The sequence below is a fragment of the Aegilops tauschii genome, chromosome 2 (genome assembly GCF_002575655.3).
Source record: "Aegilops tauschii subsp. strangulata cultivar AL8/78 chromosome 2, Aet v6.0, whole genome shotgun sequence".
Lineage (NCBI taxonomy): Eukaryota > Viridiplantae > Streptophyta > Magnoliopsida > Poales > Poaceae > Aegilops > Aegilops tauschii.
The window spans coordinates 427521764-427546269 of NC_053036.3; the positions used below are offsets into that span (position 1 = coordinate 427521764).

The 24506-nt window shown below is 49.7% G+C and overlaps 1 protein-coding gene across 2 annotated transcripts; it reads right to left on the reverse strand.

Moving 5' to 3' along the window:
- Window positions 1-2049: 2049 nt before the first annotated feature.
- Window positions 2050-9599, reverse strand: LOC109734225 (probable amino acid permease 7). 2 transcript variants are annotated; one of them, XM_020293438.4, is made up of 7 exons: window positions 9208-9599; window positions 8831-9067; window positions 6949-7042; window positions 3446-3660; window positions 3197-3330; window positions 2842-3069; window positions 2050-2739 (listed from the first exon to the last, which is right to left on the reverse strand). In XM_020293438.4, exons 1-7 carry the CDS (start codon window positions 9293-9295, stop codon window positions 2338-2340), a joined length of 1398 nt encoding a protein of 465 aa, XP_020149027.1. In that variant the 5' UTR covers window positions 9296-9599; the 3' UTR covers window positions 2050-2337. The 2 variants fall into 2 exon arrangements, with proteins under 2 accessions (XP_020149027.1, XP_020149028.1); XM_020293439.4 differs by lacking the exons at window positions 6949-7042; window positions 8831-9067; window positions 9208-9599 and adding exons at window positions 3813-3906; window positions 4012-4245; window positions 4373-4722.
- Between the last annotated feature and the right edge of the window lie 14907 nt (window positions 9600-24506).

Genomic DNA, 24506 nt, shown 5'->3' on the forward strand with positions numbered 1-24506 from the left:
CTCGGTTATATATGGCAGGGGGGCGCGCAGCTTGGGAGGGACTCCAAGTAGGATTCCTCCTACTTGGGCGCCTCCTATGGCTGCTCCTCCCTCCCTCCCACCTATATATATGAGGAGGGGGGGCGCCTAGCACACAACAGAGAATTGCCTAGCCGTGTGCGGCACCCCTCTCCACAGTTTACACCTCCGGTTATATTTTCGCGGTGCTTAGGCGAAGCCCTGCGAGGATCACTTCACCATCACCGTCACCACGCCGTCGTGCTGACGGAACTCATCTACTACCTCGACGTCTTGCTGGATCCAGAAGACGAGGGGCGTCACCGAGCTGAATGTGTGCAGAACTCGGAGGTGCCGTATGTTCGGTACTCGATCGGTGGAGCGCAAAGAAAGTTCGACTACATCAACCGTGTTGTGAAACGCTTCCGCTTACGGTCTACAAGGGTACGTAGACACACTCTCCCCCTCGTTGCTATGCATCTCCATGGATAGATCATTGCGTGTGCGTAGAATTTTTTGTTTTCCATGCAACGATTCCCAACATCTAGTTTTGCATTTTCCTCTATGGTCACCTTTTCAGAGGCATTATAGAAGTCCTCTTGGAGATATATTTGTGGACTAGGTTCCCAACTAAACAGCTTTTTTGTAGTAATCTACTACTATTTTTTGCATCCCTTTATTATCACTAACTGGACCCTCATCACCTTCCAGAACATGAATAACTTTTTTCCTCCTCCTTTGGTTAGCCATAGCTTGAAAATAAGTTGAGTTCCTATCCCCTTCCAAGATGTCTCTATCTCTAGACCTTTGCCTAGCTTTAATTTCCTCTACCTTCCAGACCTCATGTAACTCTTTAAGGATCTCATCCATCCTTATTCTATGACTATCAGATAAGTCTCCACTCTCAGCTTTCACATCTAAGCTATCATACTCAGCCATCAGCTCTTTCTTATCTCTTCTAAGGGCAGCCTCTATATTCCTACTCTAGTCTCTGGCCAGTTTTCGAAATGTCCTCACCATGTGCTGCCAGATATCCACAGGGTTACTGCTATTACACCTGCTAGTCCAGGCTTTTACTACTAAATCTTTGAAATCAGGTCTGGTAATCCACCATTTCTTAAATTTAAAACTGCTACTTTTTGGTCTGTGGTCAACACCAGAGTCCCACACCACAGGAGTGTGATCACTCCCCACCTAGGCAGCACCAGCACTTGTCAAAGGAGCATCTATAACCATAACCCTCAATTCCCCATAAATGTGCCACTGCCGCTATCTTGACCATGTACGACTGCCGATGGCAAGGAATAGGGCAAGGCTAAGCCGGTGAATCTTCTCATTTCTGAGTTAAATTTATTTATAGTATAGTTTTAGTAGAATACAGGGATGAATTGTGGTCCCTTTTGGTTGTCCGATGCAATATGTTAAACTTTTAATGTATGCTTTGTATAGATTTGGTTTTACATGATCAACACTGCATGAATTTGTATGGATATGGGGGTAAGAAATGAGGGGATGGTTGTAAACAACGAACATAAGAGGGGTGAACTCAAATTGTCTGTAGACATACAAGGGGCTAAATTAGGCAAATGTGGTTGTAAATGCTCTTATCGTTTTTTCATAGAGTGTCTTATCAGAAAGTATTCCAAGCCTCCAACCCAAGAGAACCGAACTGTTCCGGATGATAAACTACTCTTGACGTAGTTATTTTACGAGGATCTTTGCAGCACAGGGAGCACTGTAGCACCATTTATATGTGTTGCACCACCATTACACTCTTGAGATGAGGCTGCTACTTTATTCTCCGACCATTGTCATCAAGAACGCCAAGGCCAGGCAAAGCAATCCCAAGAAGCCCCCCTGGATCATGTTCTTTCCCCTCATTTCAGTAAAATCGATCCTGCAGGCGCATGTTTTATGCATGCTGAATGAACATGCAATCTGAACAAGTTACCAGATGCAGGCATGAAGTACAAAGCCGAAAGGGAAACAACGCTGAGCAGTCAGTCTAAGTTCTGAATTACGCAACTGCACATCGCGTTGCACGGGACAGGATTGCCAGAAAGTAACCTCAACTCAAGTAACCTGAAAATCTAACATGTGTACAGGTTTCAGTCCAATGAACAAGCCAGAAAGGAAGGCACTGAAAACGGCGTGCCACTGCGCTGCGGTCCTGCAGATACAACAGGCTTGTACGTACTTGGTTGTTCATCGCCACGGAGGGAGAAACCTAATGCTCCCCAGTAGTGACATTCTCCATCACCATTACAGTAGTAGAAAGCAGCAATCAAGTTCCAACCCGAAGGATAATCTCTCTATCATGAGCACATCATATATGCTATACTAGCCTAGCTTCTGGCTGATGACCCCCTGGATGGAGCCGACGAGCGCGAAGGCGCTGATGAGCAGGCAGACGGTGCTGAAGCCCTGGAGGAGGAGCCACCTGGTGGACCAGCGGGGCACCTTCCGCTGGATGAAGTACATCTCCACGGGGAAGTAGATGGCCAGCGGCCAGAAGTTGAGCGCGCCCAGCAGCGCCAGGATCTCGTTGAAGTAGGGGAAGAAGATGGCCACGGCCGTCGTGCTCGCCACGTACGCCGTCCGGAAGCACACCCGCAGGAGGTTTACCCTGTAGGGCGGCAGCAGCGGCACCTTCACCGTGTGGAAGTCGTTCACGAACCCGCTCCCCGGGTACCGCTCCGCGAAGTGCCTGTCCGCGAACTGGTAGATCGGCTGGCTGTACACCTGCTCACATTTTGTTTTGCTTCGTGTCAGTTCAGAGCTCTGCATTCTGTAATAAAATCGCTCTGCAGAGGTTTCAGTTTCAGGGTTTTTGGTGGTGCGTGCCTGGTAGCCGCCGAGCAGGTGGAGGATGATGCAGGCGTTGGCGAAGTCGATGAGCCAGTAGGGCTCGTAGAAGCCGAAGCCGGTGAGGAGGTTCCCCGGCGCGTCGTTCCCGAAGGCGGCGTACCCGAAGCAGCCGCAGCAGAGGTAGAAGAAGGTGGTGACCAGGATGGAGATGATGGACGCCTTCTTCATCGTCTTGTTCTCGGCCGGTGGCGACTTGAGGGTGTCCTACAGTATGTATTGGCACGCGCACGAGCGAAACAAAACAACGTGTCATCCTGCTCACTGGTTTACTGACAGTACTACCAAATACAGTAAGTAATTCTGAAAAGACGGATGATACTAGGAGTATTACCTGAATTTCTAGGAGGATCAAGGAGTACGGGTACGCGAACGCAATGTCGCCGATGGCCTGTGAGACGCGCCATACCTTGGCGACAGGGGTTTTCATTGGGACACCCGTTATGCTCCCTTTGATGACGCCGTTAGCTGAAGAACAAGCGTGTCAGCTTTGTGTCGTTTTTCAACGCTTATACTGAGATCATCAACTAAGTAATCTGACTGGCTGTCCGGGTCCGGGAAACAAGCAGGGCATAGCACTTACAGATGGTGTTGGCGAGGCCAAGGCCGAGGCCGATGAAGGCGTAGGAGAAAGACATGACCGCGGCGACGACGGAGAGCCACGCCATGTCGTGGAAGTCCGGTATGGAGGAGAGAAGGAGCTGTACCCCGCCGAACATTAGCATGTAGTAGCTGCCGTCGAAGCTGCAGGGCGCGTCGTGCCCGTGCGCGTGGTAGCAGTTGGCCTTCAGAATCGCCCTGCGGCATGCAAACCGATCGAATTAAAACAGCAGCACGTACTACGAATGCCAAAAGGAAGGCAAAATATGTACTGTAATTCTAATCCAAGTCACATGATTCTTGCTCCATCGTTGCTGCAACTAATGCCACTGCTGAACGGCGGTGGCTACCTGATGCTAGTGGCGGTGGTGATGGTGTACGCGACGCCGCAGCCGTACAGGCTCAGGTACTGCAGCGAGCCGCAAGCCCAGGTCTGCTTCTTGCCTGAGCACGTTGCCACAGTGATGCACCGATCAAATCACAGTACCACAGCACAGGCAAGCAGTAGCACAAGCTGAATAGCTTTGCATGCTGACTAAAGGATAGTACCGAGGTAGACGCGGACGGCGTCCATGTAAGAGCGGTTCCTGGGCCCCTTCTCGGCGTCGTGGCAGCGGTAGCAGTCGGAGAGGAGGGAGGCGGAGACGTAGGTGACGAGCGCGAAGCACAGCATGCACGCCGGCCCGGCCACCCACCCCAGCTGCGCCACGCCCCAGGCCAGCGACAGCACCCCGGACCCGATCACCGCCGTGATGATGTGCGCCGCGCACGTCCACGCGGTCCCTGCAGCACCAGCAGCACCACAGGAGGACACGCCAGGCCGGCGGCAGCAGCAGCAGCAGCGTAAGCAAACGAAGAAGCAACCGCGTATAGCGTGTTAGGAGGAGGAGGTGCGTGCCGCCATGCATACCGGTCCGGGGCGGGCTCCCGTCGTCGTCGCAGCGGCCGTCGATCACCTGGAGGGAGTGCTGCACCGCCATTGCCCCGGCACCGCGCAGAGGCTCGCCCTCAGCCAAGATTCGCGCCGCTTCCACGGGAAGAGGCTAGAGACAGGCTCAAATTAATGGGGTTCAGCCAAGAACCGCGGAGCTATACGGCGGCACACGACCGGAGCGAGCGAGCACGTAGCGGGCTGTGGGTGTGTGGGTCCCGCGGGGACGTAGCCAGTGGGTAGGTTGCTCCTTTCTCAATCGGTTTTGACTGTCAGCTGGTTCGTGGCGAGCGGGTGGAGAAGGAGCGGAGACGAGACGAGAGTGAGACAGACATCGCCATGCCGGTGAACCCCCGCGTACCAGTGCGTGAATCTTTGGTGCCGTTGCCATCGCGATTTTGTCCGTTGCTTTTGGACGCGGATCCCGTAACTTTTTCTCGAGAGCGAAAAGCGCGGCGGGGTACACGGCCCCCTCCCCTCCCCGACCCGAATTACTGAAGCTGGATCATGGGAGATATGCAGGTCAGCTTGGGGAATATCTGTGAATCTTGATTTTCTAAAAATATCTGTGGATCTTTTCTTCTTGCGAAGGAATGTGAATCTGATAGAGTTTATCTTCTATATTACTCCTAACAACATGTGGTGGAAATGTAGATGCGGATATAATCGATTATAAGGATCGCCCAACTCTGAATGTGGACCGGTGTCGTGGCAGCATTTGGTTGAAGATAAGCGGGAGTGTGGTGGTTTGGCACTGCGTTAGTCCGAAAGCGCATGTGGGCTGCCAATGCACATGCATGGAGCCGGTTGGTCCATTGAACTGCACCTAGAGGTAGGGCCGTAAGGGTTAGGACCATACTTAGAACATAGAAGGACGTTTCCGCGTGGGATGCTATGCTAGAGATTTCATGCCCATCCCACAATCGTTTATGATCTTGTCTCCAATCTTCATAGGCAATGTGTCAATAATTATGGACGATCATGAAGTAAATGCTGAAGAAAATTGCTAAAGAGGCATTAGAGACACTTGGGAGTACAAGTGATTGATCTATCAGTAACTTTCCGCGTCTGCTAAATGTCAGGCGCCTGAAAAAAAAATTGGGCGTCGGTCACTTTTCCTGCAAAACACGAGGCCAAAGGCGGGGACGGCGCGAGGAGTGCCGGTCAGGGCGACGCCAAGCCATGCACAAGTGGAAGTCTGCCAGGAGCGAGTCCGAAACATGACGGGTGGGAGAGGGGCAGGGGGTCGCTAGAGCTATTCATCGATAGGGGTTAGAGGGATGGCCGGGGGCTTCAACGGCTAGCACGGTGGGGCAGGGAGGCGGCATGCGGCGGCGGCCGACGGGCGGAGGCCAGCTGTTGCACGGGAGGAAAAAGAAGATGAGGTTGAAAATGAACAGTGTCTGGTCTATTTCTGGCCGTTGGATCAAGATCTAGTGGCCCTGGAAAAAGTGACTGATGCAAAAAAAAATTGTTCTCATGTATTTTTACAGATTCAAAACCTCTCGACTTGATGCACCTAGCAACATTTTACTGGAAATGTAGAGAATTTAAATATCAATACCGAACAATTTTGCTGAATTGGTACCTTTTCCATGGCCCCTCTCTTGCAAGCGCCAAGCGCCATACTCAGGAAAGTGCTAGTGGTCAGTTGGTCACGAGGAGGCGTCACCCTTGGCCCGATAGAGTCCGAGCATTTGGACTTGCGGGGAGCCTATAGATATACTCCCTCCGTTCCAAATTACTCGTCGTAAAAATGGATGTATCTAGAACTAAAATACATCTAGATATATTCATACCCGCGACAAGTAATTTGAAGGGAGTACATGTTGTGGCAGTAGCTTTCTCTCAACTTCATTGTTGACTTGACGGTCCCCTTGTAGTTGCTCGAGAAAACAACCCTTCCCGGCCAAATTCGGCACGACATTCTCGCGCATGCTAAGCACCAGATAGATCGTGACAACCCGGAGGGGACAAGTTGGCAATGGCATCCAGGGAAATAAACGAGCAGCACGCCAGTGCAAGGAGAGAACCGGATGTGAGTACGTTGATTTCATATAAGTATCATGGGGGCAGCAGGCATTTGGAAATGGGCTTGGCTCCTACCGGCCCAATCCATGGTCTACTGTCTCGAGGCCATTTTGGGCCTGGAGATCCATCCAAGCTCTAGCAAAAGTTGGGATGTCCCGGATTTCTCAAAAAAAAAAAAGTTGGGATGTCCCGTTTTTCTGTTTCTATTAAAAAAACTGGGATGGCCCAAGGGTCAAACTGCGTGGATGGGCCGGGCAAAAGAACAGCACCGGGCTTTGTGGGGAGCCTGGTAGGCGAACGGGACGGTTGAAATGAAAATAAAAAATCAGGGGAGCAACCAAACACTCACTACAGGGTCTACAGCTGAGCCACTCGCCCCCCTCGAAAAAAAAACTGAAGCCACTCGCCCCCCCTCCAAAATAAAATAAAATTCCGAGTCACTCGCACTAAAAGAAAAAACGGCTGAACCAGTCTTGACAAAGGGTGTAAAAAAAGTGTGCATGAAATGAAAGTAAGTAATGTACCTGAAGCTGATGGAAGCGGTGATGGTGTAGGCAATGCCGTAGCCGAACAAGGCTGTTTGCTGCAAAAACTGGCAGACCCACGCGCTGTTGCTACCTGGCAAATAATACAGTATGATTTTTTTTTTCTTTCAGAAATGACCAGCCATTTTTTTTGCGGGTCAATGACCAGCCATTACGAACTAAACTTTTCATACTAGGAGTAATAATATACAAATTCACAAACAAAAAGAGTAATAATATACACAAAAGATCATACTGGAAGCGAAAATAGGGTTGCTAGTAGGTTCCAACTTCCAACGTTTTTTCTATTTTTTGAAACAATGCAAAAGGTTTGCCATTTTTGTTGAATAAGAAGAAGGTTTTTAGAGGTATTGGCCAAAGGCCGAAATACAAAGCATCACTCTCACGGCATTGATTCTAGTAACACACAAATATTTAGCCCCGGCGAGGCACCACAAAGATGCTTCCTCTTTGATTCTTGCAACTATGACACCCATCGGAACCACGGTGTTGCGGAAGGCACTCGCATCCCACTCCTTTCAGATTTTCCATGAGATAAGAAACATAATAGAGACAAGCGCCCTATGAAATTGCGACATCATGAAAGCATTGCTGCTCCACCACTCCTTCACGGAAGCCATACCTCCCCAATCTGTTGGGTATACATCGTGTAAGCCAGGCCAGGCTTTAATCATGCCCCACACTCTCACGGTGTGCCATATTGAATAAGAAGGTGGGCCGCCGACTCTTGAATCTGCCTGCCCCAAACTTCCAACAATGTTGGCACATCCGTATTGTTTCAGTATGGACAAAGCACGTTTGGTCCAGCGGAAGAATCCCCTGGGTTACGGATTAGGGTCACAATCAAACAGCTGCGCCACGCCCACGCGGCAGTGCACATTGGCTGCAAGACTTGTCTCATGCCTTGCGGAGCTCAAACGGACCACCACCACCTTCCCATTGTTACTTGCCAGTCCCGCTAGACATAGCCAGCTGTCCTGCTCTTGCTCTGCAGTCCCAAACACGAACTCGTGTACCGCGACCAGTTATTATATTAAAGACATTAGCGGTCTCAATCAGCGGGGAAGTTGGATTAGGAACGTGCCTGTCCACCACGTCCCCCTTTTGACGTGCTCTCAGTCAGCAGCTCCACAGAATGCCTGGTCCAGCCGCGTGATTTCGGAGCCTTCTTCGATCGATCTCTCTTTTTTTTGAGCAGTTCGATCGATCTCTTGTTCCAGTGCTGCTCGTCTCCGCTCGTGTGTCTCTCTCTCAGAGTTTGTTTTTCCTTCGCTCCCGTTACACACCAGAAGTAATATAATAATGTAATGAAGATTGCATGGTACAGAAGCACCATGGGCGACAGAGCCTCAATGGCTGGATAGGTATTCCCTTCGTCCGGAAATACTTGCCATCAAAACGGATAAAAGGGAATGTATCTAGATGTATTTTAGTTTTAGGTACATCTTTTTTATCCATCTAGATACATCTCTTTTTGTTCGAAAATACTTGTCATCAAGGGGCCTATGATTACAAGTATTTTCGGACGGAGGGAGTACCAGCCAGAGCAAGAGAAGCAGAACAGAGACGTGACTTCATAGCCCCCCCCCCCCCCCCCCCTGTAACACGGGTAGCTTTGTTTAATAGTAATACCCTAAAAAAAGGCATCGTATCTTTGTTTAACGACTTGATGCCCAATGTCTGGCTATGTTGTCTCTGTCAGACTGTCACTCGATCGTGGCGAACAGTGAACGGTTACCAAATACCCGCTCATTAATAACTAAACTAATTTATCATCTTGTCTGAAGATTTGGATTGGGAACCGTCGGACAGAAAGAAATGACAAGAAAGGAAAAGGACGGGCGGGACGTGGATTGCGTACCTAAGTTGCGCTCGACGGCGTGGGCGTAGGTGCGGTTGCGGTGCGGGCCGTGCTCCGGGTCCGGCGAGCGGTAGCAGTCGGCGAAGATGGTGGACTGCAGCGCCGTCACGGAGGCGAACACCACCATCATGCCCGGCCCGGCCACCCACCCCAGCTGCGCCATGCTCCACGCCAGAGACAGCACCCCGGACCCGATCACCGCCGTGATCACGTGCGCCGACGCCGTCCATTCGTTCCCTGCATTCCAATCCAATCCAATGGCGAAGTCACAAGTCACAACACATCGACGACCAAACGCAGCGAGAGAGAAAGATCCAAAGAAACCGATCGATCCATCGATCGACGGGGATGAGGTTCGGTCCGGGCGGGGCGCTCACCGTTCCTGACGATGTTGAGATGGCGCTTCGGCCCGTCGGAGGAAATGAGAGGAGCCGTGGCATCGCCCCCTCCTTCGCCGAACGCCATCGTCGGGGGAATTCCGCTCCCTTCCCGGCCGGCCGGCGGAGAGCACGGAAGGGGAATCGTATCAGGGAGACTCGCTGAACTGATTGGAATACTACTTGGCGAATGGTGGCTCGATCGATCAGCTGTTATTTGAGGAAGCACTGATGCGGCGGTGGATCGAGAGGACGAGGAAAGAGGCTTATTGTACTAACGGGGATCGCATGCGTGAGAGGCTCTGCTGTGACTGGCTCCTCGAGTGTTCGCCGCGTGTAGGCCTGCACACTGGTGTGGTGAGGTCCAGGATACTTGGCGCCGTCTGATTGCGCTGTGGTCAATTCACAGAGGTACAGTGGGGCGCTGCGTAACTGCAGCAAATCTTTCAGGGCCACAGATTGTATGCGGAAACCAAATTTGGTTTTGAGAATGTTACTATGTGCAATCATTGCAGGATGCATGTTTTGTTCTTCGGGATCTCTCCCGAACAAACCAGATTTACCTGGGCAGGGGTAAACTGTTTGGCATTTTCTGAAGTACACTAGACTTTAGCTCCCCTAGTATGGACACAGTATCCGTCCGCATGCACGCTCGGAGGCGGACATACAACCGTGTACCTCAAATTGTCCGGACACATTTCAAATGAAATTTAAACAAACCGCATGATTTTCATGAAAATTCGATGATTTTCCCACATTCCTGACGTTTCTAATATATTTTATTAAACAAAAGCAGACAAGACATTTTTTTAAAGCGTACACCCACAGATATATGCGCTACTTGTATTTATACGTCAAGGAAGTCCGTACATGAACTCGTACAAATACAAACATACATAAAATTGTTGCTCCGGATGCAGAGGCCATTCTCAACATACCACTAAGGGTTTCAGGAGGAGAGGATTTTTATGCCTGGGATCTTGAACAATCAGGTGTTTATTCCGTCAAAACAGCTTACCGTGCTCTAATGACTCGTAAAGGGCAACTAGCTCCAGAGGAAGGGACGGTAGCGGGACCATCGTCGCTGGATAAGCACTTGTGGAGTGCCTTGTGGAAAATCAAGGTTATACCCAGAGCTCGTGTATTCTGGTGGCGTGTACTTCGGGGAATTCTCCCTGACTATGCTACACTTCAGTACCGCCATATTCGAACTATGGTGCGCTGCGATCTTTGCCAAGCTATGACGGAGGACCTACAACATGCTCTTATGTTCTGTTCGCATGCAAATCAATATTGGAGGGCGGCAAGAGAGATTCTGGAAATCAAATTGCCAAACCTACATCCGTCAACTTGGGCAAAAGACATTGTACTGGATGGCATGATTCCGGATCAAGACCGTGGAAAATTGATCACAATCATGTACGCGATTTGGACATCGCGCAACCGATGGACACATGATCAGCCTGTCTTTGATCCGGTCCAGTCGGTGAAGATGGTCAGGGATGACGTGTTGATGCTTGAAACACCCACATGGCGTTATAGTATCCTTGATGGACAGTGCTGGCAGCCTCCCGACGTAGGATGGATCAAAATTAATACTGATGGGGCTATTAGTACTGGAAATCATTCTGGAGGAGGCGGTGGTGTTGCTCGTTCTCACCTAGCCTTCGTTGGAGCTTGGAGTAAGTCGTTCGCCAGGATATCTGATCCACTGATCGCCGAAGCTTTAGCCCTCTGGGAGGGTGTAATCTTTGCACAACTCCGGGGTTTCTCACATGTGGTGATGGAAGTGGACTGTCTGAAGGTTGTTAACCTCTGGTCTTCGCGCAACAATGATCGTTCCATTATAGCGCCTATCTTAGATGAAATAGGGGAGAAGTCTTCTAGTTTTATTTCCTTATCTGTTAGACATGTCCTAAGGGATGCCAATAGTTCGGCAGATCTCTGTGCAAAGTATGTGTGTACCTTATCGGTCTCCGTGTGCTAGCTAGAGGAATGCCCGAATTTCTTAGTTAGCAGCCTTCATGCTGATTGTAATAGGACCTTGTTAAAGCAATAAAGCTTCCCAATGTTTCGAGGCAAAAAAATACAAACATACATAGAGCATACAAATAGTGCGGCTGCCACCACCAAACTGCAACAGAGAAGGTGAAAGAACATGTGGTGCCCCCATGTGTGGTTTTGGTAATTGGTGACATTCTCTATGGACTAATAGTTGCATTGAGTTACATTTGAAGGATTTGTCCATAGGCATTTCTTGAAGTCTATGTGTTGGTTTCAAGGAGTTTATGTGTTGACCAAGGTGCTATTAAGGAATTATCCAAAGATTGGTCATGTGTGTGTTGAGCTTATTGCAAGCATGTCTTGAAGAAGAAGTTTGTGTGATCATTCATGTCTACCTTCAAGACATCATCCAAATGAAGAGAGTTGGAAAGATTCAAGGTTGATCAAGACTAAGTCAAGAATGAATCAAGTTGATCAACACATAAAGCGTACAAGATGTACCGAGGGATCAAGTGATCCCATGTTATTGTAAGCATTGTCCATTACGCTTTGTGTACTAACCCATGGTATTCGTGAGAGTTCTTTGTGGGGTTAGGTTGCGGTGTGCAAGTTCAAGTGGAGCATCATGAAGAGATCATCCTTGAAGCTTGCCGTCCACTGTGGTGTCAATGGAACTTATGAAGATGTGCCAAAGAGTGGCTCACCCATAGTGGAGTATGGGGGAGCAATCAACTAGTCTTCATCGAGCCAACACAATCAAGAAAGGTGGTCCGACTTAAGGGAGTCAAGTTCGTCATCATCTAGCTCAAGTGGACTATGTGCAAGGCAAAGGTTTTGCCCTTGATAGGTTTTCTATTTTACCGGTCTCATGGTGGTAGTTGAGAGACCGAGTTATAAGATCAGGTGCCGTACTATAAAGGGGGGCTCTCGATGAGTAGCTTGATCGTATCGTTCGTAGAGAGCTCAAACCATTGCATCCTTGCATCATCTTTCTTGGTTCTTGTTTGGTGTTTCTATTTGTGAGTTTTAGAGCTTATGGTCATCTTCATGACAAGCTCGAGTTCATCGAAAACGGAGTTCACATGCATCTTCTATGATGTTTTCGATGTTGGAGGTTATGCCGATTCTTCTTTGTTGGAGGTTTCATTCTTCTATTTCATTAGGCATACCTCCCCTGCCACTTCTTACTATAATCAGTCGTTATTGGTTGCTACTCGTTCTCATCTATCCAACAAGCTTGAGTTTTCTCAATTCGGAGCTCATATGCAGAAGTTGTGGCAGTTTAGGCTTTATTGCATCCTCTGTTTTCTCTGTTGTGTTCCTGAAAGCCTCAAGTGGTAGTACTGCTCTCTAGAGCGGTAGTACTGCTCTCTAGAGCGGTAGTACCGCTTGGAAGTGGCAGTACCGTGGCCCTGTGCCGCGCGTACTACTGCTGCTTCTGGGGATGCGCCTTTTTGTGTCGGGTTTCGCGTTAGTAGAGCGGTAGTACCTCTTATAAGCGGTAAGCGGTACTACCTCTCCACCCGAGCGGTAGTACCTCTTATAAGTGGTAAGCGGTACTACCTCTCCTCCCGAGCGGTAGTACCTCTTATAAGTGGTAAGCGGTACTACCTCTCCCCAGAGCGGTACTACTTATCTGGCAGAACTACAGCTCGTGTTTTTCTCTCTCGTTGGGCTGTTTTGACCGTGCTAAGCGGTAGTACTGCTCCTCCAAGCGGTAGTACCGCTTGTGCACGACCTGAGCACATAACGGTTAGATTCGGGAGGTCCTATAAAAGGGGGTCTTCTTCCCCATTGAACCTTATCCCTTGAGCTCGTGTTCTTCCCCCATTGTTAACCTTCTTTGAGCTTGCTATCTCTCAATCCCTCCATGGATTCTTGCTAGATTTGGGGGAAAAGAGAGAGGAGATCTAGATACACATTTCCACCAATCACTTTCTCCTCTATGTGAGGGGAATCCCTAGGATCTGGATCTTGGAGTTCTTGGTGTCCTCCTTCTCGTTCTTCCTCTCATTTCCCTTCCTAGCATTAGTTGCTTTGGTGGGATTTGGGAGAAGGACTTGGGCACTCCGTGTGCCCTTGCCATTGCATTTGGTGCATCGGTTTGAGTTCTCCACGGTGATACGTGGAAGTTACAAGTTGAGAAGCTTATTACTCTTGGGTGTTTGGTAGTCTTGAGCTTGTTCCTCTTGGGTGCTTGGGCGCCCTAGATAGTTGGTGGTGTTCGGAGCTCAATCATTATGGTGTAAAGCTCCGGGCAAGCGTCGGGGTCTCCAATTAGGTTGTGGAGATCACGCCGAGCAATTTGACGGGTTTTGGTGACCGCCTCAAGGGTTGCCAAAGTGTACGGGTTCGGTGACCGCCCTCAAGGGTCCCTTAGTGGAATCACAGCATCTTGCATTGTGCGAGGGCGTGAGGAGATTACGGTGGCCCTAGTGGCTTCTTGGGGAGCATTGTGCCTCCACACCGCTCCAAACGGAGATTAGCATCCGCAAGCGTGTGAACTTCGGGATACATCGTCGTCTCCGCGTGCCTCGGTTATCTCTTACGCGAGCCCTTTACTTATGCACTTCACTTTGTGATAGCCATATTGTTCTTTGTCATATATCTTGCTATCACATAGTTGCTTATCTTGCTTAGCATAAGTTGTTGGTGCACATAGGTGAGCCTAGTTGTTTTAGGTTTTGTGCTTGAAAAAATAACCGCTAGGTTTATTTCGCATTTGTTCAAGCCTAAACCATAATTATCCACTACTGCAGGTTGCTGATAATGTGACACTACGATCAGAGACCCTTCGACGAAACTGTGTGCGATGCCATAATCGCAAACGGTGGTGTAAAAAAATCGTCAAAAAAGGTGCAAAACATTTGCGATGGAGGATGCATCAAACACGGTTCAGATTTTAGTTGCATGTGTGATTCAGGGCATACGGTTTAGTTCAATTAACCGTTTTCGATGAGGAGGAACAAAAGAAACGGCCAGCCAGATGAAGGTGTGTGCGATGTAGAACATAAGGTTCACTTGGATGAACTGTTTGTGATTAGGCAACACAAAAGAAACGGTCAGCCAGATGAAAGTGTGTGCGATATACGGCATGCGGTTCACTCGGATGAACCGTTTGCGTGTTCAACATATATATACAGCCGGTCTATTCTGCTAATATTAGCAGAATAACTATTCTGATAACACTTCTGCACTTCACGCTCAACGCGAGGGCACTGCACTTTTAGTAGCAGAGGTACTGCAATACAGAGACTAGTGAACTTCGTGTCGGAAAAACTGCACGCGGTGTTTTTTCGGTACTGTTTTCGCTCTAGTTTTTTAACCGTTTATCGTAACGACGTGTGTAATATACCGTTGAAAAGCTATGGATTAGGCGCAACTTCGCCATGTTGAACACTTTTCGAGATTCATCATAGTTTAAGATCAGTTTCAAAAACGGTGCGGCTCACGACGAATGGCAGCGAGCGTTGTTTTGCGTTTTTATCTAAACCGCTTGTCGGAATGAAGCAAACGATACACCGTTGGAAGGGTATCATTGAGTCACATCTTTTTCATATCTAATTTTTTCTCTAATTCGTTACGGTTTAATAGCAGTTTTAAATTTACTAAATCACGGAATTAAGTTTTTTTGAAATTTTTGCAATTTTTGGTACTGTTTTCGCTCCAGTTTTTGAACTGTTTGTCAAAACGAGACGTATGATATGCCGTTGGAAAGCTATGGACGAGTCGCAACTTTCATGTGTTGAAATGTTTTTGAGATTCCTTACGGTTTTTAGTTAATTTTGAAAATCGTGCGGCTGACGACGAGAGGCAGCGGCCGTTTTTCACGATTTTTTTACAAACCACTGGTCGAAATGATTCAAATTATATGCTGTTGGAAAGATATCGATGAGGCACAATTTTTTCATGTAGAACACTCTCTCCGATTCCTTACAGTTTAAGAGTAATTTTGATTTTAACGAAATGCGGATACTCTGTTTTTTCGCGACACCAAAATCGTCGTATGTACTGCATCAGGCAGAAAACCGTACTGCTTCAGACTAAAAACCGCACTTCATCGGACGGACAAGTGAACTTCATAATTTCTTTTTGTCGAACGTAAATTTTTCTCAGACGAGTTTTTGTTGTCTTTTTTTTTCAGTTTTTTTATGAGCGAGAGCGGACCGCAGAGACGGGGCAAGTGAACCATGACATATATCAAAGTGAACCGCATTAATGTCTTGCTGTTTTCCTTTTTTTTGCACTTTTCATGTTGGGCGCAAGTGAAGAGCATCACTCTAAAAAATGAATCACATCCGAGGACCAAAAGCACTACAGGTGTTGATGCAGTCAACCGAGTTTTTTAAAATGCATTTTATTTTTAAATGGAATGTACTGAAAAGTCCTTCGTAATGGACTTTTTGTAAGACCAAAGTGCACTGCATTTTGCATGTTTTTAAATGCATTTTTTTCTTTCTAAATGGAGTGTGCTGAAGAGTCCTTCGTAGTGGACCGTTTTTTAGAGCAAAGTGCACCGCACGATTGAAAAGAATGAATCACAACACAACGCAATATCAACAACACTTTCTTAAACAAATTCCTGTATGTGTTTCACATTACTGAACTGCAAGTTTCTATACATATTTTTTCTAATGTTTTCTGCACTACAGGGTCAAGAGTAGTGAACTACATGAAACTGAATTCGGTTAGAATTTCTCATCCCTAGAAATTAGCAAAACAAAAGGAACTGCATCAAATTACAACAAAAAGAACGACATTGTACAGTTGAAGGAACCTCTCACAAGCAAGCAGAGGTCCTCGCAATGCACACAAACTGCATTTATGTTGATAAAACAAAAATCAGGATTGCTGGGGACCAACTAAACGAAGTGAGGTTTTGGGTCATTTGTTTGTCCCATTTTTTCCAAACGACGAGCTGCAGCCGAGAGCCTGATAAGTAAATGAGCTGCACATGACACGGAGGTACCAAACTATAGAAGCCAAAAATTTGCACGGGTTGAATGGCGTCGCGAGCGAACAGCATGTTGGTCACCAGTGCAGATATTTCACACAAAACAACCTTAAAAAAGTGGCATTTTGTTGACTGCACGCATGAGCCAAGCGACCCGCAAAGTGCACCAGAGCACTGCATTTTCTGAACTGCACGATCGTCGTCACTGCTGTTGATCGTCGTCACTGCACGCATGGGCGCGTGGGCACGAACTTCACGGGTTGCCCACGCGGACTGCACGGGAAGTGAGGGGCGGCGACCGGATCCTAGGCTCCAGTGCTTCCCCAACCTCCTCGTCTGGCAAAGGCGACCAACAGCGGAGGGGGAACCGTGATGTGCGGCGCGGATGGCCGGTGGCACCGGGGGGGCAAGGAGGTGGTGGATCCTAGGCCCCCTTGTCGGTGTCAAAACCGGCGGATCTCGGGTAGGGGGTCCCGAACTGTGCATCTAAGGCGGATGGTAACAGGAGGCGGGGGACACAATGTTTACCCAGGTTCGGGCCCTCTCGATGGAGGTAATACCCTACTTCCTGCTTGATTGATCTTGATGATATGAGTATTACAAGAGTTGATCTACCACGAGATCGTAGAGGCTAAACCCTAGAAGCTAGCCTATGGTTATGATTGTTGTTGTCCTACGGACTAAACCCTCCGGTTTATATAGACACCTGAGGGGGCTAGGGTTACACAGAGTCGGTTACAAGGGAGGAGATCTACATATCCGAATTGCCAAGCTTGCCTTCCACGCAAAGGAGAGTCCCGTCCGGACACGGGACGAAGTCTTCAATCTTGTATCTTCATAGTCCAACAGTCCGGCCAAAGCACATAGTCCGGCTGTCCGAGGACCCCCTAATCCAGGACTCCCTCAGTAGCCCCTGAACCAGGCTTCAATGACGATGAGTCCGACGCGCAAATTGTCTTCGGCATTGCAAGGCGGGTTCCTCCTCCGAATACTCCATAGAAGATTTTGAACACGAAGATCGTGTCCGGCTCTGCAAAACAAATTCCACATACCACCGTAGAGAGCATAATATTCCACAAATCTAATCTTCTGACAACTTCACAGCGTGGCACCACGCCATGGCCCGGTCATTATTCGAACCATTTTTCTCAACCAGCTACTGCACATATTGCGAGGCGGTTTTCTTGGCACGTCTTGTCGAAGCAGAGATCGTGTCCCCTCATCACGGGATTCTCATCAATACGGGTATGGGTAACCCAACCGCGCCATCAATCACGACGCTTGGGGAATAAGCGCGTTTACCAGGCAAGTGGGGAGGCGCAGAATCCCTGCTGCCTTTATAAGGGGATAAGGACTCCCTTTCGCACCCACGCCTTCTTCTTCCCGATTCAATCCCCTTCGCTCGAGCTCTAGTGCCCAAGCGTTCGTCTTCTCCGCCCACAAAGGCCTTCCGAAAATGTCCGGATCCGGAGCAGGAGGCAAGTGGATGGCCTCTACCATCCGGGAGAAGGATATCAAAAAGCTTCGGGAGGCCGGGTACCTGGCGAAGAAAATTAGCCACCGTCTCCCGACGGCGGGACAGATCGTCCCTACTCTGGAACCCCACGAGAGGGTTGTATTCCTCCCTCATTTTGTCCGTGGGCTAGGGTTTCCCCTCCACCCGTTCGTTCGTGGCATCATGTATTATTACGGGATCAATTTTCACGATCTATCCCCCAATTCCTTCCTCAATATCTCGACATTCATTATCGTGTGCGAGGCTTTTCTCCGCATCTCGCCACACTTCGGCTTATGGCTGAAGATTTTCAATGTGAAGCCCAAGGTAGTGGGCGGCGAGCACGCCGAGTGTGGGGGCGCTATGGTGAGAAAGATGCCCAACGTCACATGGCCAACATGTACTTTTAATGATTCCGTCAAAGAGTGGCAACATCAGTGGTTCTACATCACCGAGCCGCGCGGCACGGAATGGGCCGTTACTTCCGAGTTCCGATTCGGAGCCCCTCCGCGGCTTACGTCCTGGCTCAAGAAGGGCCTGAAATGGTCTTCGTCCGACGAACTGTCGGTGCTCCAGACATGTGCTAAAGATATGAAAGACAAGAACATCGAACTTGTCAATGTAGTCCAGGTGATGTTAGTTCGCCGGATCCTGCCCTGTCAACACCGGGCTTGCAATCTATGGGAATTTGATCCGGCCAAGCACCAAACCCTGCGAGAGCTCTTTGGCTCCTCGCACAAAGACATCTGGAAGGTGCTTTTCAAGTCCGGCAAATCATGGCCGGACTCAGCCGAGGACCGCGGGTACCAACTCTCCCGCCCTGCAAGCTCGGTAAGTCATCATACGTTTTATCCCCATAACCCAAGGGAAATGCTTAATGTGTTTTCCACAACTCTCCTAGGGCTGGACGAAGAAGGCGGAGCGGATCCACTGTCCGGCCCCGCTGCCCGAAGAACCGGCCAGCCCACTTCTGACGAAGATGCTGGTCCCGGCGCCTTACAAGGCGCCGAAGAAGAAGGCCGAGAAGGAGGCCAAAAAGACCTGGGGCGGCCTTTGTCGCCGCGGTACTTCGGACACGATATCCGAAGGCTCCACTGCCCGTTCTGCCTCCGAAGAGGACGAGGAGGAGGAAGACGAATCCCCAGAAGGGGGAAGAAAGAAGAGGACGACCTCCATACACTTGGAGGCCGAGTCGCCTAAGAGGGGAAAGCTCCTCTTGCGGAAGAGTCCACTGCCGCTGCCGACAGCAGCCCGGGCCCAGCCCCTGGTGAACTCGTGAGTATATAAAGTCCGAATACGTTTGTGCGTCCAGACTCATCATGGCATAATATTTTAACCTGAGCCATATTTTTTGTAGTCCGGCGAGGTCCCGCACCAAACAATCCTCATCAGAGGATTTGCTGAGCTCGGATGCTATGGAGAGCGGGACGCCCCCGAAGGCCCCTTCCCCCAAACAGGTGAATAACACCGAGGCTTTGTCCCAGAAGGACCCCGGCCAAGGAGGGGAGGAAAAGATCGTGAAGACGGCGCCTGGAGGTCAAACTTCAGGGGCCGGACACATGGGGGAGAAGATTCCCATGGGAGTTGACGGCGGGGGCCATCTTGAATTCGGCTCCCAGCCGGATGCAATTCCGGAGACCAACACGACTCCAGAATCAAGTAGGCGGCCTCCCTCGGCTGGAGGGGGCATTCCTGTTCCACCAGCAACCTCTGTCCAACCAGAGGTGTCGGATGCTTTGTTGGCGGCGCTGAAGAGCGCCTCCATCGTCGATGAACACCGTGCCCTTATGGGTGCGGTGATTGAGAAGATTCAGTCTGCTGAGAGTGGACTGAATGAAGCCTGTATCAGCCTTATAAAAGGTTTTGAGGTATGTTTTATGAGGTTTCGAAGAGTGTCATGGTATGGATAGTAGCCCCTGATACACTGTTTGGTGAAAGAAAGAACCGGACAGAGGATCAAATTTATGTTCGCAGGAAGACTCACTTGATGACATCTACCTCACTTCTTTTATAAGCAGGCGTCTGTAGCGGCTGCTGCCTCTCATACTGCGGAGGTCTCCGGACTGAATCAAAGTCTGGAGTGGGCCAAAGAAGAACTTGGCCAGTTGAAAAAGCAGTTGGGGGATAAACAAGGTATGCGCAAGTCTTGTTCGCGTTTATTGTGAACGAATTTTCAGTATGATAAAATATGTTTCATGATTTGCGCTAGGGATGACGACCGAAGTCGAGGCTCTTAAGAAGGCTGTGGCCAAGGCCGAGAAAAAGGCAGCCGCAGAGCAGGCTCTTCGTGAGAAGCACGAGGCCAGGGTTATTGAAGCTGAGCAGGAGCTTCAAGAGGCCGTGAAGAAATGCGATACCTTGGAGTAGAGTTTAACGGAGAAAGAATCCAAACTCACCAAGGCTCATCAGGCCGCGAGCAATGCCCGGGGGGAAACGCAAAGCACCCCGCAGGAGATCCAGGAGGCGAGGAAAATCACGGCGGGTAAGGCTTTTTTCCATGTAAAGCAAGTATCCGACGAGAAAATCACGTATCTAATTTTGAGTTCGGATTTCTGCAGGGGTATTTGCGGAGCTGCCCCACAGCATATCGGATGCCGCCCAATTCTACCGAGCCGAAGAAAGGAACACTGCGGATAAGCTCTTCTGGTCATAGTATCTGGCACCGAATTATCCGGTGCCTTTTGCTGATCAACTGAAACAGCTGATCGAACTGCATAAGGTGGCGGAACTAGCCATGAAGGATTTGATTATCCGGCTATGGCCCACCGAGCCGATTCCAAGCAGCTACTTCGGGCTCGTGAAGCGGCTTGTAAGTGCTTGCCCTCGACTTGACGTCATCAAGCGGTCGGTCTGCATAGAGGGTGCGCGAATGGCCTTTGCCCGTGCAAAGGTGCACTGGGGGAAGATGGATGCTGAAAAGCTGATGACCGAGGGACCGCCAGAGGGGAAGGAGCACCGCAAGCCCGAATTATATTATGAAAGTGTCTTGAAAGGATCCTACCTTGCAGCGGAGCTATGCACCAAGGACATTATATTTCCATGAATGCAAATCATGTTGTCCTTTGTAATGTTTGAACAAGGTCATTTATATTATTTATTGCCTGTTATATAAAAGTTTATCCTCCTGCGCGGCCGTTATATATATATTAATCCTGAGAGTTGGCCAGTCGTCGGCTTCTGCCCCCACGTAAGAAGTACGGGGGTGTTCGGGATAAACCTGATCACTCTTTATCCCAGTTTTGGGTCCTTCGAAGGAGGTGTTCAGCGCAACGAACCATGCAATCAGACTATAGGGCTTTATCACTCTCACTTAGCCATAGGAGCTTTAGGAAGGTACGCGCAGCCCCTGGTGTTCGGAGGACCGCACGAGGGGCTCTTATAAGCACCTGATCGGAAGAAAAACCGATCCATCGCATGCTGCATTGGTTATGGCATTATGCGGGAGAAATCCTTAAAGATTTTACAACCTCTCGAACAGCTGACCAGCTCTCGCCGTATCATGACAGTCAGTTTTTGGCTTTCTCTACTGAGGTGCTCGTCCGGAAGAACCGGGACACAATCGCAGTAGTTCTCCTAGTGCTGCCTTAGCCGATATAGCGGAACGTAAGGTACCAAAACATGGGAGCCGGGCAAACCCAACTATTGACCCAAGACATGATTCGGAGCTGATGCATATAATGCTATAGGTTCGGGGTGCCGAACTTCCGTGAAGGTGTTCGGACTTTATTGCCGTATTGTGGGTAAAATGAAGCCCCTGGCATGTTTTAAGGCATATCGCGGTGTACGGATGCCACTTGACAAAAGAATTTTAATAAAAAATAATAGCAGATAAGCGTCATATAAATCCACATGTTGTATTTGAATAGTACGTCGATGCGTATGAGTATAGGTAATGTGATAAAAAAAGAGGTATGACTGTGGAACCTGCTGAGACCGGGGGGGGGGGGGAGAAGCTGTGTGCGGATTCGGAGTATAGTCGGATGTTCATTGCGGGGAATATCTAAGGATTCCCTTGCGCGTTCATGCTGCTTCCCTATCGCTAGTCCTGGTCGGCGCAAAGGTGAACCTGCAAAGGGAATGTAAGAAATGTTTGTGTGCCGGAGAGCGGTTGAGCCGCTGTATGCGGCCTGTCCTGGCCTTCACCGGAGTGTTTAATTGAGTTCTAGACGAGCCAAGCTATCCTGCTACGAAGTAGTTCAGAGTCCTTTGGCGGTGTCCGGGAGCCTGGCCGTCGACTCGAGGTTCGGCTGCAAGGTGCCGCTCGTTGCTTCTGCTGTTAAGGCAGCGGTATACTCTTTGGTGCCGAAGGAAAGTTCGGCCTTGCCATTAACCGTGATGACGCCGCGTGGACCGGGCATCTTGAGCTTACGGTAGGCATAATGTGGCACCGCGTTGAATCGAGCGAATGCGGTTCGTCCGAGCAGTGCCTGATAATCACTACGGAAGGGGACGATTTCGAAGATTAACTCTTCGGTACGGTAATTGTCTGGTGATCCGAAGACTACCTCAAGGGCGATGGAGCCTGTACAGCTGGCCTCCACACCTGGTATAATGCCTCTGAAGGTGGATTTAGTGGGCTTGATCACCGAATGATCGATGCCCATCTTGCACACTGTGTCCTGGTAAAGTAAGTTTAGACTGCTACCTCCATCCATATGGACTCGTGTGAGGTGGAACCCGTCAATTATTGTGTCGAGGACTAGTGCGGCTGGATTGCCCTGATTGGCGTTAACCGGACGATTCATGCGGTTGAAGGTGACCGGCCCTAGTTTATATTGTGGGACGACAAGTTCCGTTAAGTCGGCATCCCTAAGGGTGCGCATCCGGTCCGGATTGGGAATGTGGGTGCTGTTTACCATGTTCACCGTTTGGATTTGCGGGGGAAATTTCTTTTGCCCTCCTGTATTCGGTGATCTGGGCTCTTCGTTGCCATCATCGCTTTGGGACCCCCCATCTTTGTTTTTGGCGCCTGCCCTGCCGACTTGTTTGAAGACCCAGCATTCTCTGTTGGTGTGGGTAGCTGGCGTTTCTGGGGTGCATGAATTTGGCATTGGCGGTCGAGTATGCGGTCCAGACTGGACGGACTCAAATTCTCATTTTTGAGTGGCCCATTCCGCTGACCGGGCTTAGGGCCGCTAAATCCAGCATTGACTGCCGTATTTTCGGTGTGTCCACCATGTTTGCGGCGCTTATGTTTGTTGCGTCGGGGTTTGCCGTTGCTATCTCTGGCCTCTAATGTGCCAGGGTTGCTTGCTGTGTTGTTGCTACGGGCCAACCAGCTGTCTTCGCCCGCGCAAAAGCGGGTCATAAGTGTCGTGAGGGCTGCCATGGATTTTGGCTTCTCTTGGCCGAGATGTCGGGCGAGCCACTCGTCACAGATGTTATGTTTAAAGGACGCTAGGGCTTCAGCATCCGGACAGTCGATAATTTGGTTCTTTTTAGTTAGGAACCGAGTCCAGAATTTCCTGGCTGACTCTCCACGCTGTTGTATTATGTGACTTCAATCATCAGCATCCGGTGGTCGCACATAAGTGCCCTGGAAGTTGTCCAGGAATGTGTCTGCCAGGTTCTCCCAACTTTTGATGGAGTTTGCCAGCAAGCTATTCAGCCAATGCCGAGCCAGTCCTTTGAGTTTTAGCGGGAGATACTTGATGGCATGTAGATCATCCCCGCGGGCCATGTGAATGTGGAGGAAGAAATCCTCTATCCATACCACGGGGTCTGTGGTACCATCATATGATTCCATGTTAACGGGTTTAAACCCTTCTGGGAATTCATGATCCATAACTTCATCGGTGAAGCATAGTGGATGTGCGGCGCCGCTGTGCCGGGCTATATCATGACGCAATCCATACGAGTCTTGTCTGCTGCATTCGGCCCGACCGGATTTGCTTTTAGTATATCCGGCGTGACGGTCGTCGTCATGCATTGGGGGGTGCCCGCGTGATCCGTAGATCGATCTTTTATGTCCTGCTTTTTTCAATATGTCTCGCAGGTCCTGCGTGTTGCCCCGGGCCTTGGTGTTTTTGTTTGACTGGCGACGGGGTGCGGGCTAGACTTCAGGCTGATATGCCGCTCTGTCTCGGCCACGAGGTGGCCGATCAGCCGCATCATGCGCTGGTAGTGTAGGTTTTAATGCTTCCTTCACGAGTTGGGGTAGCAACCTGCGCTTTGGGTAACTCTTGGTTGGGCGCTCGAGTTCGTATTCCTCGGCCGCCAGGACCTCAGTCCATCTATCCGCTAACAGACTTGATCAGCTCGAAGCTGTTGTTGCTTTTTCTTCAGGCTTTTTGCTGTGGCTATAAGCCGGCGCTTGAAGCGCTCCTGTTCGACAGGGTCCTCAGGCACGATAAATTCTTCGTCGCCGAGGCTCACCTCGTCTTCGGAGAGAGGCATGTAATTATCATCCTCTGATTCTCCATCTGCTACCTGTTCCTGAGGGCTAGCTTGCCCATCCTCCCGCTCGAGGCCTGGCTGGAGGGGATTGTCTTCGTCTTCGGCACTATCCGGAGCGTTATTGTCTCTTGTGCAGCTATCGCTGCTTTTGCTGTGGTGGGGCTTAGAGCGGCGCCGATGACGCTGGTGCTTAGATTGCTTCTCAGGGGGATTATCCTCCATTGCCTTGTTGCCATCGCTTTCCTTGGGGGTGTCCACCATGTATATATCATATGATGAGGTGGCAGTCCACCGTCCTGTGGGCGGTGGTTCCTGTTCGTCTCCTGCATCGTCGTCCATACCATCGATGTCTTCGGAGCCGAAATCGAGCATGTCGGTTAAGTCGTCAACAGTGGCTATTAAGTGGGTGGTGGGTGGGGAACGAATTTCTTCATCGTCCGCTTCCCACTC